Genomic DNA, 24444 nt, shown 5'->3' with positions numbered 1-24444 from the left:
TAAGAATGCTTGCTCTGGAATGAGGTCATTGTTTTTTAAAAACTTCTAAAGGGTCTCTTCTAAATTTCAGAATCCAACTATTTCAGGGAGTAGAAGCAAAAGTGAGCTTTGAGTGTATGAGTTATGGTTCTTTTGGTTATATATAACAGAAACAAACTCTGGTTATCTTAAGAAAAAATGTCATTGGAGAGATATTTGAATAACTCACAGATTTGAAGAAAAACCCAGACCAGAAAAGACAGAAAGTGAGGTAGCAGATACTAATATAATGGACAGTCCCTTTGAGATGCTCATGACCCAGCTTTAGCTCTTTTGTTGCTGCTAAAACACACACACACACACACACACACACACACACACACACACACACACACACACACACACACACACACACACACACACACACACAACAGTAGAGGGGATTCAGGGCAGGCAGAAACAAGAAATGAAATGTACATTGTAGGATCCACAGACTCCTAAGAAGATAGGAATGGAAACTATTGCTATCCCTTATTTTAACTGCCTTTGCTATTTTTATTATGGCCACAATTATTCTATTCTTATTAATTTATATCTATATACAAAAAATCCGTAGGAATTTTGAGGAACCAGGATACAAACACTGGTCAGCTTCCAAGAAGGACATACTTTCAAACAGTCACTTCAGTTATAGCCAAAGAGTATAATAGACAAGAAGAAATTCTATTGAACCAGGTATCATGGAGATCAACTGAATAGCAAAGTCTTCCTGGGGTGCAAAATCAGACCTGATCAAGGATCTCTCCCACTGCTTGGTGGGGCCTTCACAATGTCTACCCTGAGGGATTTCAGAATTGCTATGAAGCAGTGATGGGTGTGTCTCCTGTTCTTCCATTTTCATTCATTGTTTATTCTCCGATCCACACTTGCATATAGTTGTATATTGGAGTTGCGTGGGGGAAAGGGGCAAAAATCAAATAAAGGGATGCTCTTCTAGACAAAGACATCAGTAAAAGATATATGCTGTCGTAAGTTTGGAACATTCTCTTTTTTTTTTTTTTTCTTTTGTGGTACGCGGGCCTCTCACTGCTGTGGTCTCTCCCGTTGTGGAGCACAGGCTCCAGACGCGCAGGCTCAGCGGCCATGGCCCACGGGCCCAGCCGCTCCACGGCATGTGGGATCTTCCCGGACCGGGGCACGAACCCGTGTCCCCCGCATCGGCAGGCAGACCCCCAACCACTGAGCCACCAGGGAAGCCCAGAACATTCTCATTTTAATTGCACGAATATGAGTTCCCTGGTTGCTTTAGTGGTGTATAATTTAAGATCCTATTTGGAGAACGAAGCTGTCTCAACTAGCCTATAATACATGTCTTCTGTGAACGTTGCAAAATTCCATTATTGACAACCTGCCATCTGGTTTTATCACAGTCTCTTAAGGGTGTAAATCTTTTTTTAAGCTCTGTAAACTGTATTTTTCAATATTTTCACTTGAAGGCCAATCTGATACATTTTTGAAAATGATCATAAGCATTGATATAGGCCCATTTTAACATCAGCCTAATAGCTCAAATACACATTTATTCAACTATAATCTACTGAGAGCCTACTCTGTACAGTTTTGTGCTATAATCTGTGGATAATTAAGATGCTTAATATATGACAATTATGATGTAGTTCTGGCACTCCAGGAGACTATAAACCATTAGATAACAGAGAAAAAGTCTTTCTATAAAGTATTATAAATGATCCTAATGTGACAGGCTAGTTAAACAATAATGACACAGCTGAAGAAATAAAGCTTATCGGCCAAGTTTGAAGTATCCTTGGTACTGAAGGTCCAGGGTTATTAAAATGTGCGGATGATACATGAACTTCTCATAAGGCACTTTCACTTCCCTTCAGGAAATTTTTAAATCATAATCAGTAAACCACACATGAAACTCTTTGGATTTTCTCCTGCTTTCTTCTTCTTTGTCTTTATGGATACAGAGATGACTAAAATGTTCATAAATGAAAAAGGAAGGGTAAATATAAGGAGCTGTATGAATTGTAAATTGGAAAAAAGCATCTTTTGAATTCAAATTGACTATTCTAAAAATTGTTTTCATAGAGTGTAACTTTAAAAGTTTAATGACTTCAAATGATTTGCTGTGGAAAGGAAGGTCCTTATACAGCCTTTTATATTATTTGCCAAAGGTTGTTTTCCACACATCTTATTGTAGAATATGCAGACTTTGGGCACATGCTACTTCAGAAGCAACTGAATTAAAAATTGGCTGAGTTTGTGGAGAAATACATGAAAACCTCAAAGGTCCGTGAGAAAAAAAACACATAAGAACAATTTCGTATTATATTATTAATCAGTGGAATAGTCAATGATGAGGTTGTATCTAATATAATTTTGGCCATTTGTACAAGTTTAATATTCTTGGTGAAAACGGCATGTAAATTTTTTCTCAAATTCATAAAATGTTATAAAGATGATAACCGACTTAGCCCAATTTCACCCATGAGCTATAATCATGATTTATATTATTTAACCATTTTTATATTAACTGATAAGTCTTTACTATGTAACATTAATTTGGAATAGTTTCCACTAAAGCAAACATCATTTTTTATGTTTTCTTTGTATCTGTCAAAATATATCAACCACCTACAGTGGAATGAAAGAGACATCCATATGCTATCTGAATTGGTGATTCTGAATCAACAGTTTGATAAACATTGAAATTAAAAAGTGTCATTATATTATATAGCAGATGGGGAAGTGATTTACAGATTAGTGAATTTTTATAATTACAAAATGTATTAGAAGTGTTGGGCTTATTTGAATAAGTTAGAGTTGTCTAAAGTTATAGATTGAATATATATATATATATACACACACACACACACACACACACGTATATATATATACCATACTCTCTCTGTCTCTCTATGTGTGTGTATATATATATATATATATATATATATAGTAGAGTGATTTATTATATAGGTTCATTTCAAAAACAAATCGTACTGTGTGGTGGTACCGCCATCTGTGCTCATACCAAAAACAGGGATGTTTAGCCTAAAGTTCCAAGCACTTGCAAAGCCTTCAGTATGTAATGAAGCTCTTACATGAAAACACACCTGTGGTTGGAAACTATTTTATCTAAATTAGGCTGAATAAAATCTGTTTTATAATTGATTAGACAAAAAATGTTGTAACAACAGCTTGAAACAAAGTTCTTTCATAATGTTAATTTCAGAACTGTTCTGCGAAGGTCATTGAAAATTTTAATTAATATGGTATAAATAATCCCACCTGGGATATGACCCAAGCCAGGGGTCGAGGGTGGCAGCACAGTGTTTCTTCTCTGGGGTGCAGTCCATTACTGTGTGGCTCTTCTTGCCACTTCTCCCTCTATTTTCCCATTTTCAAGAATCAGTGGATGCAAGGGCTTCTTTTGAATGAGACAGAGACACAAGGTAAATATCAGTTAACATATCAGAATATATGCAACATTTCACATGCAGAATATATCCAATATGTGCCAATAGTTTATATTAACAGGGGGCTCGAGACTAGAAGTCAATGTTTTATGTTTTTGGAAACTTGATTTCTAGAAGCCAGTTAAAAGTCTATTGAAGTTGTTAGCAATTTTCTGATCCCCTTAAATGAAGACTGTCCCTGGTTACATTTCAAAAAGTACTTTAATGGATGCTTTGATTTTGCAAACGGAAAAGCCACAATGCTATTCTTCAGAGGAGGTGTTGGAGACACTGAGGAATTACATTGCTCTGATAATGATGTTTCATTATCACCGGAATTGCACCCTGGGGATTATTACTATTGACTCAGAGGCAAGCCTGCAAGCCTGTGACTGCAGAAGAGGAAAACTGTTTTCTCTGCTTTCACAAGCGGTTCTGAGAAAGGAGGGGTTGACCTTGAAGTACTTGGGGGTGTTGTAAATAGGTAGATGGTAAGAAACAAAGGAGAAAGAAACTGAATGGTAAGCCATATACTTTGTCAAAGACAACAGCCTAAGGATCGTAGGAACGATGATATGCTTTATAGCTCTACCCTGGTTAACTCCACACTACGGAGAATATTTATATGGCTATGTATTCTAAGAGAGTTATTTGTTAACTGTGATCCACAGACATTACTATCTTCACCGTCCCAGCAGTCTTTACTATTTTTCTACATGAGGATGATCTGAGTGGGGAAAGTGCCACCTTTAGGGAATATTTAGGAAATATATGGTGGGGGGCATTTCAGGTTGTCCCAATAATAGGAGAGAACTACTGCTGTTTATTGGTTGAAACCAAACTATGTTAGACATCCCTCAATTTTTTAAAGTTACATGGAACAAAGAATTATCTTTCCTCCTATAAATGATTTGAATGGCCCAACATTCATGTAGTCTAAAAGCAAGTTGGTGAACCAAGAACCTAACTTTGTAAGATAAATAAAACCAAAGTGTCTCTTGCATGGTTTAAAGTTCACTGAATATTTCAGGAATGCAACCACTGTGTACTGCAAGGGCAGACTAAACACTGTTATCTCTGAAAAGTGTTGTTCACTGTTTAGGAAAATGTATCACCAGTGGCAACCTCATTCCAAATATTTGAGTGACAATCACACACCACCTGTATATCAGTCTGAAGTTGTACATGTTGCATTCTCAGTGGCTTCACGTATAGGTATGAACATCGTAACTAGTGTTTCATGTACCACGTATTTCTAGTGTAGTCACTCCAAGCATGTATACATCAATATTCACAGTACCTGATTACAAAATATTTTGATTTTATTTTTCCTTTATTTTAAAGATTGCACTCTATGTTTATTTTTTATTTAGTAGAAATACTTTGTTGAATCTACCATTTTGTTATCTATTTTCTCTCCTTACCAGTTTTTCTTTGTTATTTTTCTCTCTTTTCTAACCTACTTATGGGTTAATTGAATTATTTTTATTATTTCATTTCAATAATAGCTTATTTCCTTTGTTTTATTTTTTGCTTAAAGTTTTAAAGTTAACAATATACTTTGTGAACTTGTTGGAGCCTTCATTCAAATAATATTCTAACACTTTGTGTATTATGTAAGAACATTACAGTAGTGTACTTTTATCTCCCTGTGCTCTTTTTTTTTTTTTTTTTTTTTTACGGTACGCGGGCCTCTCACTGTTGTGGTCTCTCCCGTTGCGGAGCACAGGCTCCGGACGCGCAGGATCAGCGGCCATGGCTCACGGGCCCAGCCGCTCCGCGGCATGTGGGATCTTCCCGGACCGGGGCACGAACCCGTGTCCCCTGCATCGGCAGGTGGACTCTCAACCACTGCGCCACCAGGGAAGCCCTCCCTGTCCTTTTGATGATTATATATATGTACACATATATGTATAGTGAAATGATAACCAACTTAATGATAATCAACTTAATTAATGTATCCATCACCTCACGTGGTTACCTTTTTTTTTTTTTTGGTTTGTGGTGAAAACACTTAAGGTCTACTCTCTTAGTAAATTTCAAGTATACAATACAATATTATTAACTGTAGTCACCATGCTGTACATTAGATTCCCCAGAACATATTCATCTTATAATTAAAAGTTCATATCCTTTTGATCAACACCTCCCCATTTCCTTTGCCTCCCAGTCCCTGGTAACCACAGCTTTAATTTCTGCTTCTACGAGTTTGACTCATAGTTTTAGTTGACTACGAGTTTTAGATTCCACATATAAGTAAGATTATACAGTATTTGTCTTACCATGTCTGGCTTATTTCAATTACCGTAATGTCCTCTAGGTTCATGTTTTCACAAATGGTAGAATTTCCTTTTTTTTAATGGCTGAAATATACGTATGTATATATATTTTTTATTTTCTTTAAATGTCCTTTTATCTATATATCTGTCCTTTATCTATCCATCTGTCAATGAACACTTAGGTTGTTTCCATATCTTGGATATTATGAATAATGCTGCAATGAACAAGGGGGTGCAAATATCTCTTTGAGATTGTGATTTTGTCTTTTTTTTTTTGGATATATACCTAGAAGTGGAATTACTGGGTCATGGGGTAGTTCAATTTTTAATTTTTTACAGAACCTCCACAATGTTTTCCATAGTGGCTGCCCCAATTTACATCCCCATCAACAATGCACAATGGTGGGGGACCAGAGTATTGTAGCAGCAAAATAAAATATCTAAACATGAGAGTTCTACCTTGAAAACCAAGGTTTACAGAGAGTTAGGCAACAGAGGTGTAGTGGCAAAAAACAAACCAAATCAAAACAAAAAAACCTTCATAAGCCAAGCTTATCTCTGAGATAGAGCATTATAGCTAGATAAAAGGCCATAGTTGATGATTACAATAGGGGAGGGAGTCCTCCATCTATAAAGTTGGGAAAGTTATTCTATACTATCGATCATACATAGGAAACTTCTCCTAATAGTTCATAAAAACAAATCTTTTTAAAAATAGTGGGATAGAATCACTGACAGTAAACTGACTCAGATATGCTCTTAGGGGATCTGTATTCAAGCCTAAAGAGTAGAGGTAAGTGTCAAGAGCTATGAAGGGCCTGAGACTTTACCCTACTTGAAAATTATCAAGGTGGCCTAGAAGAATATACAGGACTCTTGGGTCAGGCACAAAAGACTTTGCTACTCATGGCATGGCAAGCTGATGAGCTTCAAGCTCATGTCCGTTACCCTGGCCCCCAAGTTCCATGGGGGCGGCAGAAGGCACAGATATGTGCTATGCACGTGGTGGGTTTGTGTCACAGCTGAGGAATCCCAAATTTAGAAAATCCAACACCCATATTTTATAGTGAGATACAAGCAAATCTGCCAAACCTCTGTGCCAGAGGGAAACATTATTTTGCTGGAAAGCAAACAAACCTTCTGTCCTCTGAAGGGAAATATTCTCTATTTCCCAGGGCTGTTCTCAGTACAAACATCCTTAAAAAGATAGTCTAGGTCTCTTTCGCCAAGTGCAGACACAGCAAGAAGACAGCTGTCTGTGAACCAGAAAGCAGGCCCTCACCAGAAACCAAATCTCCTAGCACCTTAAACTTGGACTTCCCAGACTTCAGAACTGAGAAATAAATTCCTGTTGTTATAAATAAAAAAAAAAAAAGTCTAGAACAAAGGTAGTTTAGTTCCTCTGCTCACAATATATTCAGAAATATGGGAAACCCATGGAGAACTGTCTTCCACCAATAAGACAGTATGTCACTGTTTCCAGATACATTTCAGGTTATCTAACTCACTCTCTCTGAGAGGCAGCTGATGTCCCTACTGTATCAGCTGCATTTATCAAGTCAGCATTTCAGTGGATTAGGTTAGGGCTCAGCTTAGGAACACATCTTGACCCCATAGTATTTCCTTTTTATAATGGTATGTTCATTAAAAAGTTAGCATTATAATATTCTAAAAGAAAAAAATCGAAACAAGGAAAATCACCTTTAATTTTACTATCCAACATAAGTTCATGTTTACATATTAACTTTAGGCCTTAACCAAATGCAGTTTTACCTTAACCATATGTAAAGATTAACTCAAAGTGGATCATATACCTTAATTTAAAACTTGAAGTATGAAAGTTCTAGAAGAAAACGTAAGAGAAAATATTTATGACCTTGGATGACACAAATATTCCTTAGGTGTGACACAGAGGCATAATCCATAAAAAGTTGATAATTGGGCTTCATCAAAATTAAAAAGTTTTTATTTATTCTATCAGAAGAATAAAAGGACAAGCCATAGACTGGGAGAAAATATTTGCAAATCATCTGTCCAACAAAGGGCTTGTATCCTGAATATATACAGAACTCTAAAAAGTCAATAATAAGAAAACAGGTTGATGAAAAATAAGCAAGATATTTGATCAGACACATCACCAAAAGAGTTATGTGAATGGAAAATAAGCACATGAAAAGATGCTCAATGTTATTAGTCACTAGAGAAATATAAATTAAAACCATAAGAGATACCACTACAAACCTGTTAGACAGCGAAAATGAAAAAGATTGACCATACCAAGTGTTGGTGGACATGTGGGAGAACTGTAACTTTTGGGAATATAAAATTATCCCACTGCTTTGGAATACAGGTAAAAAGTTAAACAAAATAATCATATGCATATGACATGACCCAGTCATTCCACTCCGAGTATTCACCAAGAAAAATACAAGCATATGTGCATACAAAGATTTAAGCGCGAATGTTTACAATGGCTTCATTTCTAATTGCCAAAAACTGAAAACGGCCTAAAATGTCCATCAGTAGGTGAATGGATAAACAAATCGTTTTATAAGCATATAATAGGATACTACCGAACAATAAAAGGAAATGAACTAATAGGTACATAAAACAACGTGGATAAATTTCAAAATAATTATGCTAAGTGAAAGAAGCCAGACAAAAAGAGTACATATAGTATGATTCTACTTATATAAAAAAACTAGAAAATGCAAACTAATCTATCGTAACAGAAAGAACAGTGGTTGCAGGGATGAGCAAAAGGGAAGCATAACAAAAAGGAAGAAACGTTTTGTGAATGATGGATATGTTTATTATTACATCAAAACCTATTACAACTTGTGCTCTTTAAGTATGTGCAGTTTATGTCAGTTATACCTCAGTAAGCTGTTAAACATGAGGAAGGAAGGAAAATAGTTTGATGTATTTTAAAAAAATTCTGTTGACATAAAATGTTAAAGAACTTTCAACATGACTCTTAAAAAATATGTATAGTATGGTTTAATATGTATAAAACTGGACATCTCTGTGTGTATATATGCACACAAATATATCTAGGAAGATGATCAGCAGAATGTCAGTAGTTTATCTGAGTGGCAGGATTTCAGATGATTTTTTTCTCCCTTCTTTTATACTTGTTATGCTTTAAGTCTTTTCTAAAGTGGACATGTATAGTTATAATAGACAAAGCAGTGAAGTTGTTTGAAAAGAAAAATAAAGACCACCATAAGAAGCTTAAAAAAGAATAGTGAGTAAAATCTGTCTAACTCTATATAAGTTATTAAAGGTAATGAGATGAAAGTGAAGCAAATAACATTCAGATAGAAAATAAGAACATACCAGAGAAGTGTGTATTAATCAGAAGAAAAATGTTGTATAGTAAAAATTTTTTTTAATTTTAGACCTTTGAAAAATCAGAAATAGAAAAATAGAAAAGCTCAGAAAAGCAATAGGTTAAAAAGTTAAAAGGTTTAAAAAAAGTTAAAAGGTTAAAAAGTATAAGAGGGCTTCCTTGGTGGCGCAGTGGTTGAGAGTCTGCCTGCCGATGCAGCGGACGCGGGTTCATGCCCCTGTCTGGGAGGATCCCACATGCCACGGAGCGGCTGGGCCTGTGAGCCATGGCCGCTGAGCCTGCGCGTCCGGAGCCTGTGCTCCGCAACGGGAGAGGCCACAGCAGTGAGAGGCCCGCGTACCGCAAAAAAAAAAAAAAAAAAGTGTAAGGCATGATGATTATGTACCATCCATTAAGTGGAAGTGGATCATCATAAAGGTCTTCATCCTTATCGTCTTCACGTTGAGTAGGCTGAGGAGGAAGAGGAGGGGTTGGTCTCGCTGTTTCAAAGGCGGCACCGCTGGAGGAGGTGGAAGGGGAGGAGGCGGGGCAAGCACATTAGGTCTAACTTTACAGAAATACATTCTAATTTCTGTCTGACTTTTTTGCTTTTTAATTTCTCTAAAAGTTTCTGTATGGTTCCAAGCCTTCTTCTACCGTTTGCTTTAGTTTCAGTGCCTGTATCATAGAAAGGTCTGTGTTGTAAAATAAGTCAGAAGCAGTTTTGAATAACTGGAGCCCTTCTGCCAGATTGTCTAATGTCAATCTGTTTTCTGGCACTGCTTCCTCTGTGTCTTCTTCCTCCTCATCTGGCACTGGTTTGGAAGCACTCATCTCCACCGAGTTGTCTTCTGTGAACTCCTCTGGTGTGGTATCTGTTAGCTTTTGAATTTCTCCAAGATCCTTATCTTGAAACACTTCACCCCACCCCACCGCATTTTTTTTGGCCATATTCACAATCTCTCTCATGATTTCCTTGATTGGCTCTGTCGTAAATCCTGTGAAGTCACGCACAACATCTGGACACAGTTTTCTCCAGTAGGAATTTATTGTATTGGGCCTTCTGGCTTTCACAGCTTTCTTCTGTAACAACGATGGCATATTCAATGGTGTAATTTTTACAGACTTTCATGATGTTCTCTCTATTGGAGTTCTCTTCCATAGCATTAATAATCCTTTCCATAGAGTCCTGTGTGTAATAAGCCTTTAAATTCCTTATCGTTACCGAGTCCAAGCTTGTACTGCTCACATCACGACAGGCAAATAAGTTGAGAGACGAGATGCTGGGTCAAGGACTAGAGAGTGTATTCAGAAAGCCAGGAAACCGAGAAGGTGGTGGAATAATGTCCTAAAGAACCATCTTAACTTGGAGTAGATTCAGGCTTCTTTTATGCTAAGGGAAAAGGGGAAATGGGAGGGCTCACGATTAAAGGGTAAAGGCAGATTGCAGACTTTTTGGAGATGCCTGGCCTTCAAGGGAAGCATGACATTTCTTTGTGCTTCTGCTTGCTCATGTAGGCCGGATCACAAGGCTCTTGCAAAAACTTCAAGTTGTTAGCAGTTATTTTTACTTTACCATTCTTATATCTGCTTATTTGCAAGGTTTCTAGGCTGAAACCTTATCGACAACAAGTAATAGCCATAACTAATGCTGGACCGCGGGATGGGAACTTTCTTCGGGAAACTTACTGAACTATTTGGGCACAAGCAGTGTTTCTCTAATGTTTAACTCTTGACATGCAGGACTAAAGTAATAGAATATATAGGCTAAAGAATGAGGGAGGCAGTTTCAACAGGGTGTTAGTTCTGTTCTTCCTCTGTTACATTATGACCCCTTGATCTAGAGGCTGCATTAGAGCTGTTGTGCCTGGGGGCAAGTAGACCACTTGAACACCTTCGATGTTGAACTTATGGGGTTCTGGGTGGCCAGGGTCATTGTCCAATATCAAAAGAACTTTAAAATGCAGTCACTTACTGGCAAGGTACTTCCTGACTGACCAATCCAGAAGAAGGGGTTCCAGTGTCCAGGCCTTCTTGTGATACAACCAAGACTGGCAGCTGGTGTTTATCTTTTCGCTTCAAGGCTTGGGGGTTAGCAGCTTTATATAGGGCAGTCCTGATAAACCCAACTGCATTTGCACAGAACGGTAGCGTTATCCTATCCCTTCCTGCTTTAAAGCCTGGTGCTCACTTCTCTATCTTGCTAATAAATGTCCTTTGTGGTATTTTTTTTCCCCTAGAATAGGTACTTTTGTCTGCATTAAAAACTGTTCAGGCAGATATCCTTTCTGTTCATTTATTTAATGGCTTTTGGGAACTTGTCTGCTGCCTCTAGGTCAGGAGAAGCTGCTCTCCTGTTATCTTGACATTTGTTAAGCCAAACCTCTTTCTAAAATTATCAAACCATCCTTTGCTGGCATTAAATTTCCAGCTTTAGATCCTTCATCTTCCTTTTGCTTTAAGTCGTCATATAATGATTTTGCTTTTTCTTGAATCATATTAGAGTGTATAGGTATGCCTTTCTTAGAGTAATCCTGCACCCACAGAAAAGCTACCTTGTCAATACAAAATAAAAAGGTATTTCTCAAAAACTGCAAAGTTTTCCCACCTTCTGGCATAGCTGCAGTAATGGCTTCACAAATTTCATTTTTTTTTTTTTTACAATTGTCCTTATTCTGGATTCATTTATCTTGAAATGTTGGGCAATTGCAGCTGCAGACCCCAATCTATGGTACATTATCAAGCAATTCAACTTTTTCTTGTAACATCAGGACTTTTCTCTGTTTCTTGGGAGCACTTTCAGCATCACTAGTGACACTTTGTATGGGTCCCCTGATGTTATTCAGGGTTTACAGTATTGCGCTGAATGCAGTGAAAAATACTCAAATTCCATGAGAGATCATTTTTTACTGCCATATGCATTTTACTGGAGAGACTACTGTTCACATGGAGATGATTAGCATCACATGGCATTTTAAGCAGATACAACACTTGAGCTCACTGCAAAAGCAACAAAATTGCTTTTTTGTGGAAGTGGCTACAAAATTATTACAGTAAATATTGGGTTGGCCAAAAAGTTCCTTCGGGTTTTTCCGGAAGATGTTACGAAAAACTGGAAGGAACTTTTTGGCCAAACTAATACTACAGATAATTTTATTCAGTTATGATTTAATACTACCTTTTTATGTTTGTTTATATTTCTCTTGACTGCCAAAGGCACCAGGTATGATCTTCAAGTGTTTATTTTGATAAATTTTAACTTTTTATAATGGATTTGTGACATCATGGTAGTAAATGATAACACAGAGTAGTGTCTACATGTATTTTATGCATTCATGACATATCTGACTTTTTCTTAATTTTTTTTATATTTCTAGACTATATAATTCATCTGTGAGGTTTTCAAATTGGTGCAAGTCTCCAAGAAATTTTTCCAATATATTTATTGAAAAATATTCATGTGTAAGTGGACCTGCACTGTTCAAACCTGTGTTGTTTGAAGGTCAACTGTACTTGAATGTCCTGATACACACACATACACACACATTTTCATGTGGATAGCTTGTATAGTAAAAATCTAAAAGCAAAGTAATTAGCTGGTTAAATTATGGTATATTTATACTATGGAATGTTGCACAGCAGTTAAAAAATAATAAATTACTTTTGACTAGATTTTGTATTGTATGGTGTGAAAAATCAAAATAAAGTGAAGTATGTATAATAAAATATCAGTTTGTAAAACAAGCCATGGTATAATATAAATATTGATGTATAATGACATGAGATAAGTGAAAAGTGTGGTAACATCCACACTAGGTTGTTCTCATGGATTATTTGGGAGGGGCTGGTAGATCAGAGGGTTGTGAAGGAAGTGCAGGCAAAGAGTAATAGAGGAAAAATGCATGTGTTTGCATATTTAAATAAGTAGATTTACACATACATATGTATAAAGAATTAAAATTTTAATAATAAAGAATTTAAATAAATGAAAAAAGTGATCTATCAAAGTGGAACAGCTTTGACTGGTTCAGAAATACTATGGGAATCTTCACCTGAGAAAGTCATGAATCGGAAGTGTGCTTGGGGGGCAGTTTCCTACCATGTGTCTCAGTTAAGGCACTCACTGTATTTTTTTCTTTTAAACTAGCATACAAGAACATGCTCTATGTTACAAAAACTTCAATGCTGGTACACATAACAAAGGATGTGTGTGATCACATTCTCTATGCCTGGGTTGCTCTGACTCATTCTTAGGATTTTAACTTTTAGCACTTTGAGTGTGTGCTTAACCTACAAAAGTTCTTGCCCAATGAAGGGAGTTTGTTGGCATTCTGCTTTGAAAAAGAAAGGCAGAAGTCTGAAGCATACTTTTTTTTTTATTACTGCTCAAAAGACAGGACTACTTTTTTTTTTTGGTACCTAAAGTTTTTATTTTTTCTTACAACTTTATTGGAGTATAATTGCTTTACAAAGGTGTGTTAGTTTCTGCTTTATAGCAAAGTGAATCAGTTATACATATACATATGTTCCCATATCTCTTCCCTCTTGCGTCTCCCTTCCTCCCACGCTCCCTATCCCACCCCTCTAGGTGGTCACAAAGCACCGAGCTAATCTCCCTGTGCTATGCGGCTGCTTCCCACTAGCTATCTATTTTAAGTTTGGTAGTGTATGTATGTCCATGCCACTCTCACTTTGGCACAGCTTACCCTTCCCCCTCCCCATATCCTCAAGTCCATTCTCTAGTAGGTCTGTGTCTTTATTCCCCTCTTACCCCTAGGTTCTTCATGACATTTTTTTTCTTAAATTCCGTATATATGTGTTAGCATACGGTATTTCTCTTTCTCTTTCTGACTAACATCACTGTGTATGATAGACTCTAGGTCCATCCACCTCATTACAAATAGCTCAATTTTGCTTCTTTTTATGGCTGAGTAATATTTCATTGTATATATGTGCCACATCTTCTTTATCCATTCATCCGATGATGGACACTTAGGTTGTTTCCATCTCCTTGCTATTGTAAATAGAGCTGCAGTGAACATTTTGGTACATGACTCTTTTTGAATTATGGTTTTCTCAGGGTATATGCCCAGTAGTGGGATTGCTAGGTCATACGGTAGTTCTATTTGTAGTTTTTTGAGGAACCTCCATACTGTTCTCCATAGTGGCTGTACCAATTCACATTCCCACCAGCAGTGCAAGAGTGTTCCCTTTTCTCGACACCCTCTCCAGCATTTATTGTTTCTAGATTTTTTGATGATGGCCATTTTGACTGGTGTGAGATGATATCTCATTGTAGTTTTGATTTGCATTTCTCTAATGATTAATGACGTTGAGCATTCTTCCATGTGTATGTTGGCAGTCTGTATATCTTCTTGGAGAAATGTCTGTTTAGGTCTTCTGCCCATTTTTGGATTGGGTTGTTTGTATTTTTGTTATTGAGCTGCTTGTAAATTTTGGAGGTTAATCCTTTGTCAGTTGCTTCATTTGCAAATATTTTATCCCATTCTGAGGGTTGTCTTTTCGCCTTGCTTATGGTTTCCTTTGCTGTGCAAAAGCTTTGAAGTTTCATTAGGTCCCATTTGTTTATTTTTGTTTTTATTTCCATTTCTCTAGGAGGTGGGTCAAAAAGGATCTTGCTGTGATTTATGTCATAGACTGTTCTGCCTAAATTTTCCTCTAGGAGTTTGATAGTTTCTGGCCTTACATTTAGGTCTTTAATCCATTTTGAGTTTACTATTGTGTATGGTGTTAGGGAGTGATCTAATCTCATACTTTTACATGTACCTGTCCAGTTTTCCCAGGACCACTTACTGAAGAGGCTGTCCTTTCTCCACTGTACATTCCTGCCTCCTTTATCAAAGATAAGGTGACCATATGTGCATGGGTTTATCTCTGAACTTTCTATCCTGTTCCATTGATCTATCTTTCTGTTTTTGTGCCAGTACCATACTGTCTTGATTACTGTAGCTTTGTAGTATACTCTGAAGTCAGGGAGCCTGATTCCTCCAGCTCCATTTTTCATTCTCAAGATTGCTTTGGCTATTCAGGGTCTTTTGTGTTTCCATACAAATTGTGAAATTTTTTGTTCTAGTTCTGTGAAAAAGGCCACTGGTAGTTTGATAGGGATTGCGTTGAATATCTAGATTGCTTTGGGTAGTAGAGTCATTTTCACAATGTTGATTCTTCCAATCCAAGAACATGGTATATCTCTTCATCTATTTGTATCATGTTTAATTTCTTTCATTAGTGTCTTATAATTTTCTGCATACAGGTCTTTTGTCTCCTTTGGTAGGTTTATACCTAGATATTTTATTCTTTTTGTTGCAGTAGTAAATAGGAGTGTTTTCTTGATTTCTCTTTCAGATTTTTCATTATTAGTGTATAGGAATGCCAGAGATTTCTGTGCATTAATTTTGTATCCTGCTACTTTACCAAATTCATTGATTAGCTCTAGTAGTTTTTTGATAGCATCGTTAGGATTCTCTGTGTATAGTATCATGTCATTTGCAAACAGTGACAGCTTTACTTCTTCTTTCCGATTTGTATTCCTTTTACCTTTTCTTCTCTGATTGCTGTGGCTAAAACTGCCAAAACTATGTTGAATAAGAGTGGTGAGAGTGGGCAACCTTGTCTTGTTTCTGATCTTAGTGGAAATGTTTTCAGTTTTTCACCATTGAGGAGGATGTTGGCTGTGGGTTTGTCATATATGGCCTTTATTATGTTGAAGAAAGTTCCCTCTTTGCCTACTTTCTGGAGGGTTTTTATCATAAATGGGTGTTGAATTTTGTCAAAAGCTTTCTCTGCATCTATTGAGATGATCATATGGTTTTTCTCCTTCAATTTGTTAATATGGTTTATCACATTGATTGATTTGCGTATATTGAAGAATCCTTGCATTCCTGGAATAAACCCCACTTGATCATGATGTATGATCCTTTTAATGTGCTGTTGGATTCTGTTTGCTAGTATTTTGTTGAGGATTTTTGCATCTATGTTCATCAGTGATATTGGCCTGTAGTTTTCTTTCTTTGTGAAATCCTTGTCTGGTTTTGGTATCAGGGTGATGGTGGCCTCGTAGAATGAGTTTGGGAGTGTTCCTCCCTCTGTTACATTTTGGAAGAGTTTGAGAAGGATAGGTTTTAGCTCTTCTACAAATGTTTGATAGAATTCGCCTGTGAAGCCATCTGTTTCTGGGCTTTTGTTTGTTGGAAGATTTTTTTCAGTTTCAGTCCTTGTGATTGGTCTATTCATATTTTCTATTTCTTCCTGATTCAGTCTTGGCAGATTGTGCATTTCTAAGAATTTGTCCATTTCTTCCAGGTTGTCCATTTTATTGGCATAGAGTTGCTTGTAGTAACCTGTCATGATCTTTTGTATTTCTGCAGTGTCATTTGTTACTTCTCCTTTTTCATTTCTAATTCTATTGATTTGAGTCTTCTCCCTTTTTTCTTGATGAGTCTGGCTAATGGTTTATCAATTTTGTTTATCTTTTCAAAGAACCTACTTTTAGTTTTATTGATCTTTGCTATTGTTTCCTTCATTTCTTTTTCATTTATTTCTGATCTGATCTTTATGATTTCTTTCCTTCTGCTAACTTTGGTTTTTTTTGTTCTTTCTCTAATTGCTTTAGGTACAAGTTTAGGTTGTTTGTTCGAGATGTTTCCTGTTTCTTAAGGTAGGATTGTATTGCTATAAACTTCCCTCTTAGAACTGCTTTTGCTGCTTCCCATACGTTTTGGGTCGTCGTGTCTCCATTGTCATTTGTTTCTAGGTATTTTCTGATTTCCTCTTCGATTTCTTCAGTGATCACTTCGTTATTAAGTAGTGTATTGTTTAGCCTCCATGTGTTTGTATGTTTTACAGATCTTTTCTGGTAATTGATATCTGGTCTCATAGCATTGTGGTCAGAAAAGATACTTGATACAATTTCAATTTTCTTAAATTTACGAAGCCTTGATTTGTGACCCAAGATATGATCTATCCTGGAGAATGTTCCATGAGCACTTGAGAAAAATGTGTATGCTCTTGTTTTTTGATGGAATGTCCTATAAATATCAATTAAGTCCATCTTGTTTAATGTATCATTTAAAGCTTGTGTTTCCTTATTTATTTTCATTTTGGATGATCTGTCTGTTGGTGAAAGTGGGGTGTTAAAGTCCCCTACTATGAATGTGTTACTGTCGATTTCCCCTTTTATGGCTGTATTTGCCTTTTTTATTGAGGTGCTCCTGTGTTGGGTGCATAAATATTTACAATTGTTGTATCTTCTTCTTGGATTGATCCCTTGATCATTATGTAGTGTCTTCTTTGTCTCTTCTGATAGTCTTTATTTTAAAGTCTATTTTGTCTGATGTGAGAATTGCTACTCCAGCTTTCTTTTGGTTTCCATTTGCATGGAGTATCTTTTTCCATCCCCTTACTTTCAGTCTGTATGTGTCCCTAGGTCTGAAGTGGGTCTCTTGTAGACAGCATATATATGGGTCTTGTTTTTGTATCCATTCAGCCAGTCTGTGTCTTTTGGTGGGAGCATTTAATCCATTTACATTTAAGGTAATTATCGATAAGTATGTTCCTATTCCCATTTTCTTAATTGTTTTGGGTGTGTTACTATAGGTCTTTTCCTTCTCTTGTGTTTCTTGCCTAGAAAAGATCCTTTAGCATTTGTTGTAAAGCTGGTTTGGTGGTGCTGAATTCTCTCAGCTTTTGCTTGTCTGTAAAGGTTTTAATTTCTCCATCAAATCTGAATGAGATCCTTGCTGGGTAGAGTAATCTTGGTTGTAGGTTTTTCTCCTTCATCACTTTAAATAGGTCCCGACAGTCCCTTCTGGCTTGCAGAGTTTCTGCTGAAAGAGCAGCTGTTAACCTTATGGGGATTCCCTTATGTGTTATTTGTTGTTTTTCCCTTGCTGCTTTTAATATGTTTTCTTTGAATTTAATTTTTGACAGTTTGATTAATATGTGTCTTGGCGTGTTTCTCCTTGGATTTATCCTGTATGGGATTCTCTGTGCTTCCTGGACTTGATTGACTATCTCCTTTCCCATATTAGGGAAGTTTTCAACTATAATCTCTTCAAATATTTTCTCAGTCCCTTTCTTTTTCTCTTCTTCTTCTGGAACCCCTATAATTCGAATGTTGTGTGCGTTTAATGTTGTCCCAGAGGTCTCTGAGACTGTCCTCAGTTCTTTTCATTCTTTTTTCTTTACTCTGCTCTGCAGTAGTTATTTCCACTATTTTATCTTCCAGGTCACTTATCCGTTCTTCTGCCTCAGTTATTCTGCCATTGATCCCATCTAGAGTATTTTTAATTTCATTTATTGTGTTGTTCATCGTTGCTTGTTTCATCTTTAGTTCTTCTAGGTCCTTGTTAAATGTTTCTTGCATTTTGTCTATTCTATTTCCAAGATTTTGGATCATCTTTCCTATCATTATTCTGAATTCTGTTTCAGGTAGACTGCCTATTTCCTCTTCATTTGTTAGGTCTGGTGGGTTTTTATCTTCCTCCTTCATCTGCTGTGTAGTTTTGTGTCTTCTCATTTTGCTTATCTTCCTTTTTTTGGGGTCTCCATTTTGCAGGCTGCAGGTTCATAGTTCCCGTTGTTTTTGGTGTCTGTCCCCAGTGGCTAATGTTGGTTCAGTGGGTTGTGTAGGCTTCCTGGTGGAGGGGACTAGTGCCTGTGTTCTGGTGGATGAGGCTGGATCTTGTCTTTCTGGTGGGCAGGTCCACGTCTGGTGGTGTGTTTTGGGGTGTCTGTGGACTTATTATGATTTTAGGCAGCCTCTCTGCTAATGGGTGGGGTTGTTCGCCTGTCTTGCTAGTTGTTTGGCATAGGGTGTCCAGCACTGTAGCTTGCTGGTCGTTGAGTGAAGCTGGGTGCTGGGGTTGAGATGGAGATCTCTGGGAGATTTTCACCATTTGATATTATGTGGAGCTGGGAGGTCTCTTGTGGACCAGTGTACTGAAGTTGGCTCTCTCACCTCAGAGGCACAGCACTGACTCCTGGCTGGAGCACCAAGAGCCTTTCATCCACACAGTGCCACCTGAGCAGGCAGCAAATCCACTGCCATTCTTTCCTTCTTAGTTTTCCTGAAATAAATTTGTTCTTTTGTTTATCTCATATAGTGAGAACTCCAGAAATGAGCAGCACAGGGTCAGTATGGCAGCTCCATAATGTCATCAGAGACCAGCCTCTTTCTGTTTTTGCTGCTAGAGTTGGAAGGTCTCCTGCAGAGGTGGGGGTGGCTGTCTGAAGCATACTTTTTATTAAAATTTGTTTTTAAGTTTTATTTATTTTTGGAAGTTTTTTTTTTGAGTGTGTTTTTCATCCTTGAATCTAAACTCATACAGAGCATCATCTCTACCCTATTTAATGATTTTGAAACATATTTTTTAATATATTAAAGTCTTTAAAGTTAGAGATGAAAGAGCAATAGCTATTTTTCTCATTGTTGAATTTTTCAAAGGCAATCCTATTGGTTCACTTATGATCCTGTTCTGGCACTAACTAAAAATGAAGCAATTCAGAGTGAGACACTTACATTTTATTAAATTCCAAATATTTTGAGACTATTTTTATTGAAATTTTATACTCAAATCATAGCTCTCTGGGAACAACCAATAAGTTAACGTCAAAACACAGAAAGTACTTCTAAGGTGGGAAAACGTCTATTTTCATTTGGCCTAATTAATACCTTATTCTCGTCAAAAGGCAAAGTTATAGATAATTAAAAGTAGGTTTTCCCTCTTTGGAGGAAAGGGAGTATTGGGCATGTCCTGGTCACTTTTTCTTTCCTTTCTGTTTTTTTTGTGTGTCTGGAGCCGGGACCTTCTTTTCTGGCTCTAGCCGGATCGCGGCTTCCTCCGCAGCCTGAGACTCCAATCTTTGCCGCTCAGCTTCCAGTAACTTTTTTCTGTACTGTTCCCGGATATTGAAGATCTTCTGCCGGGCTTCATCTAAGGAGTCCTAATCCAAACAAACAAACAAATAAACAAAAAACCCAAGCAAATATGATCGACTGATAGAGCCTTATTATGGTTCCATAAAAAACTGCACTCCCTTTCCTCAGGCCAACAGAATCATGTAGGAAATTATTGAAGAAAGATGAAAATTAGGTTATGGTCGCAAATGTTTCTTAGTGCATAAAACATGAGATATCAAAGGGCACATGAGATTTTACAGAATGGTAAATAAAAGAGTCAGTAGGAGAAAAATAAAGAGAAAGGTGAAGAAAGAAATGAGCAGGGATTTTGACAAAGCAACTATCTGCTTTAAATGAATTCAGGCCTAATCTGTATAAAATATGCAGCCGGTGTGTCTCTCACAGTAACTGTGCTCAGTAAATTACTAGTTCCCCATACGTATTCTAACCCTGACAAAATATATCTGATTTGTACTTGAAGAACTTTAGGTGGTATCTTTTTTCTTCCTCTCACTTACTTCAGCTTCACTTCTTAACGTGGCTGGTGCCAGCGATTTCTGAGCCTTTGGGGCATTCTGTGTAGCAAACTGGGTTGACTCTTAAGAGTTTTTCTACTGCCAGCTTAGGATTTGGCTACTTCAAGCCTGTTAATGCAATCTTCCTTCAGCTACTTTCCGACTTCACAAATATTTTGCTATTGTCTCTGCTTCCATTCTTCCCATTTTGTGGATAAATTTTCAATAGTGTATTTTAGAGGGATTTTAGGGAGTGAGTAAAATAGATGTGTATAATTAATTTGCCAATTTTCTGAGAAGTTGGGAACTAAATGTTTTCAAGACTTCTTTCTACCTGGTTACAATATGATTCTATGACACCTTTTTAATATTACAGAAGAATTTGTCAATTGTGATCCAAGTATATGCCCTTTTAGACTCACCCGCATCTCCCCGTACATCTCCAGAACTCGCCCCTTTACTTTAAGCCTTTCTTCTTGCTCAATATCACGAATGCTAAGGAGTCTGGTCCTATATTGTCGAAACTGATGGACCTCCTCTGCCTTTTGCATTGCTTGCTGCTGATTCAGCTCATCCGTTTGCAGCAGAGGATCAGTATTTGTTTTTCTTGATATAAAAACATCAAAAGAGATACATAAGTCATTTGGGAACTCTAGCATGAACTTTAGCACTCAAATAATTTAAAATCATATCAGTAGGGTGGTGGTCTGAATCAAATCAAATATCAGGAACAGAAAGAATAAATCATTATTTTTACATGGGCTAGGCTCCATTTATTAAGTCACTAATATTTTAGGAAATTATTTTAGGAAAATACCAGCAAAATTAGATGTACTATTTGAAGAGGTGTTTGTGGAATTGGTGTGCGAAGCTATGAGAATATTTTGTAGGTGTTTTCTTTTTAATTTATGAAGCTAAGTAGATTTGAAAATGTTTTCAAATTGATAAATGTGCTTGAGTAACTATCTCTATTAATCCTATTGTTTAGTTCTTAAGAAAATTCAATCTAATTAAATAATAGCAGCAGGTATGATGGGATTTTTCTGCAGCTCAACTCACCTTAACTAGGCTACAAATTAAATCTTTACAGAAAACATTTAAATGCTTTTATAACTGACTTAATAAAACATTTGTTAAATTTAATATATAAATTCTGTACTTCTAAAAATTCAAATACACTTAAAATATATTAAGCATTTAATTTCAAATTTTCTGTTGTTTAGCAACTGCCTATTCACAATCTATCCAAAATTCTATGAACACAGATGTGTGCATTAACCATGTTTATTAAAACTTACCGTACATATTGACTTAAGTCTACACATTCTAGTTTTTTTCGAATAAGTTGGGGAGGCATTTCCAAAATTGTTGGGGATCGTGAACGAGGCCCTGTTGTAAAAAAAAAAAAAAAAGTCCTAGGCTTTCAAGAAAGAATCAATAATGACTAACTAAACGATTGTATATCTTGTTTAAATTGACAATATTTTGGACTTGCCTTGTTTAATACGATTTTAATGTGGTTTAATGACTTTATTGAAACATAATTATATTTTATGTTTATCCTCTAGCTGGTGTAACTATACTTACAGTTAAATGAAGGAGATGACAAAATGAATATAGAAAAAGATAAATATGCTCTATAAGAAGAGTAACAAAATTACTCTAATTACAGTTAAATGAAAGCAGAGACCTAAAAAGGTCATATTTTGTTACAAAATTTCATTATAAACAAGTTAAATAAACTAATATTTAAAGAGCTTGGTATATCCGTGAAAGCTATGCGGGGTGGGATATAAAAATGTTTTCAGACACAGTATCCTATCCTCAAGAAAGTTTTAGTCCAGTAGAGTAGGCAATATATAACAGGTGAACACTGAAAATCAAATATCAGGAGATTTTTACCCCACGGACTCAAGAACCCACAAGAATAGTTTTAAGAAAGAAATTTTAGAGACTAAGATATTAACCATTCAGCCTTTCCAGCCCATTTAGTCTCTCTTTTTAAAAAATTATTGAAGTGTAATTTACATACCATAAAAATTACCAATTTTAAAAGTATAATTCAATATGTTTTAGTAAATTTACAGAGTTATGCAACCAGCACCAAAACCCTGTTTCAAAACATTTCAGTTATCCAAATAAATTCTTTTGTGCCCTCTTAAAGTCACTCTGCATTCCCACCACAAGCCCCAGGCTTTCTGTCTCTGTAGATTTGCCTTTCCTGGATATTTCATGCAAGTAGGAATCAAAAAATTAACTTTTTAAGAAACTGTCAAATCATAGTGTTTTGATTATTGTTAGCTTCATAATAAATTCTGAAATCATGAAGGTAAAATCCTTCCTCTTGGTTCTTTATGAAAATTATTTTGGTCATTCTGGGTATTTGCATTTTCATATAAGTTTTGGGATCAGCTTGTCAAATTCTGTAAAATGTCTACTAGGATTTTGATAGAAATTTATAGATCACTATAAATTTGATCTATCTAAATTCAGTATCTAAATTCAGATACACTGAATTTATAGATCAATTTAGGGAGAATTAATATCTTACTATATTGAGTCTTCTAGTCCCAAAGCATGGACTGCCTCTCTCTTTATTTAGATCTTTCAAAATTTCCTTCAGAAATGTTTTGTAATTTTCAGTATACAGGCCTTGCACTTTTGTTAAATTTAGTTCCATATATTTATTATTGATGCTATTGTGAATGAAATTGTCTTCTTAATTTCATTTTTTGATTGCTCATTGAAATGTAGAAATAAAAATATATTAATCTTCTATCATGTGACCTCACCAAACTCACTTGTTAGTTCCAGATGATATTCTTGGTTCTTTTCCCATGATTTCTTAGGATTTTCAATATACAGGATCAATTTGTCTGACAACACAGTTTTATTTCTTCCTTTCTGATATGGATGTATGGATAAAGTGGACATCCTATGTTCCTGAAGGTTGAAATCACTATATCTGCTTTGTTACACAGATCTCTTTATTTAATTTTTGGCTTACTTTTTGCTTTTCCTGACCAGTGTCACAGTCTCAAGCAGCTGTGATGTTGGCTATTCCAATTGTTTGCCACCAAGTTCACTATTCCTTGCAACAATATCCATGGGCATAGAACTTTTCCATGGAGGCTCAAATCAGGTAAATCCTTTTTAGCATTGGCAGCAAGATTGCTGGTTCTCCTGGCTACCACGCTACAGACCTTGGGGCTGATGAGGGAACCCCACGTTAATATGCAATAGTTGGTAGGCTAACTGTGGTAGACAGACTAATGGACCTCCAAGGATATCCATGTTCTAACCTCTGAAGCCTATGAATATGCTACCATACAAGGACTTTGCAGATGCAGTTAAGGATCTCAAGATGGGACGATAATGCTGTATTAGTCAGCTGGACTAAACCCTTGTAAGGGAAAGAGAGGAATGTAGAAAAGATAGAATCCAAGAAGGAGATGAAGTGATGGTCATAGAGGAAAGAGAGAGAGGGGGAAGGAAAGAGAGACAGAGGGATTTGAAGATGCTCTGCTGCTGGCCTTGAATATAAGGAAGGAGCCGTAAGCCAGAGTCAATGGCCCTAGAAGCTGAAAATGGAAACCGATCCTCTCCAAGGGCCTCCAGGAGGAATGCTGCCCTGCCAACAGCTTAACTTTAGAATTTCTGCCCTCTAGAACTGCAAGAAGTTTGTGTTAAGTCACTAAATTTGTGGTTATTTCTTACCGAAGTAACAAGAAATTTATCCAACTAAGTTAATTTATTTTTTTGTTTAATAAATATTTTTCATTTAGTTGTACACCCTCAGAATTTTGAAATGTTTCTTAATCTTTTCCCATTTATCATTGCTTTTGGGGAGAGGATATGTCAAGTCTTCACTCTGCCATGCAAAAAATCCTGCCCTCCCACTGGCTGTTTAATCTTGCTTTTCACGTGTGGTTGGAATAGT

General features: G+C 36.4%; 1 protein-coding gene across 1 annotated transcript in view; it reads right to left on the bottom strand.

The window, feature by feature from the left end:
- Nucleotides 1–19645: 19645 nt before the first annotated feature.
- ADGB (androglobin) overlaps nucleotides 19646–24444 on the bottom strand; it is a 138814-nt gene continuing 134015 nt past the window's right edge. Inside the window, exons 32-34 of the mRNA XM_030853230.3 lie at nucleotides 21803–21893; nucleotides 20927–21110; nucleotides 19646–20033 (exon numbers count right to left, since the gene is read on the bottom strand). Coding sequence (XP_030709090.1) covers nucleotides 19848–20033; nucleotides 20927–21110; nucleotides 21803–21893 — 461 coding nt within the window. The 3' untranslated portion in view covers nucleotides 19646–19847. The remainder of the gene's footprint in view (nucleotides 20034–20926; nucleotides 21111–21802; nucleotides 21894–24444) is intronic.

Source organism: Globicephala melas, chromosome 14 (assembly GCF_963455315.2).
Source record: "Globicephala melas chromosome 14, mGloMel1.2, whole genome shotgun sequence".
Taxonomy (NCBI): domain Eukaryota; kingdom Metazoa; phylum Chordata; class Mammalia; order Artiodactyla; family Delphinidae; genus Globicephala; species Globicephala melas.
Note: the sequence above shows the minus strand (reverse complement) of the source record. Positions and strands in the feature narration are given on the sequence as shown.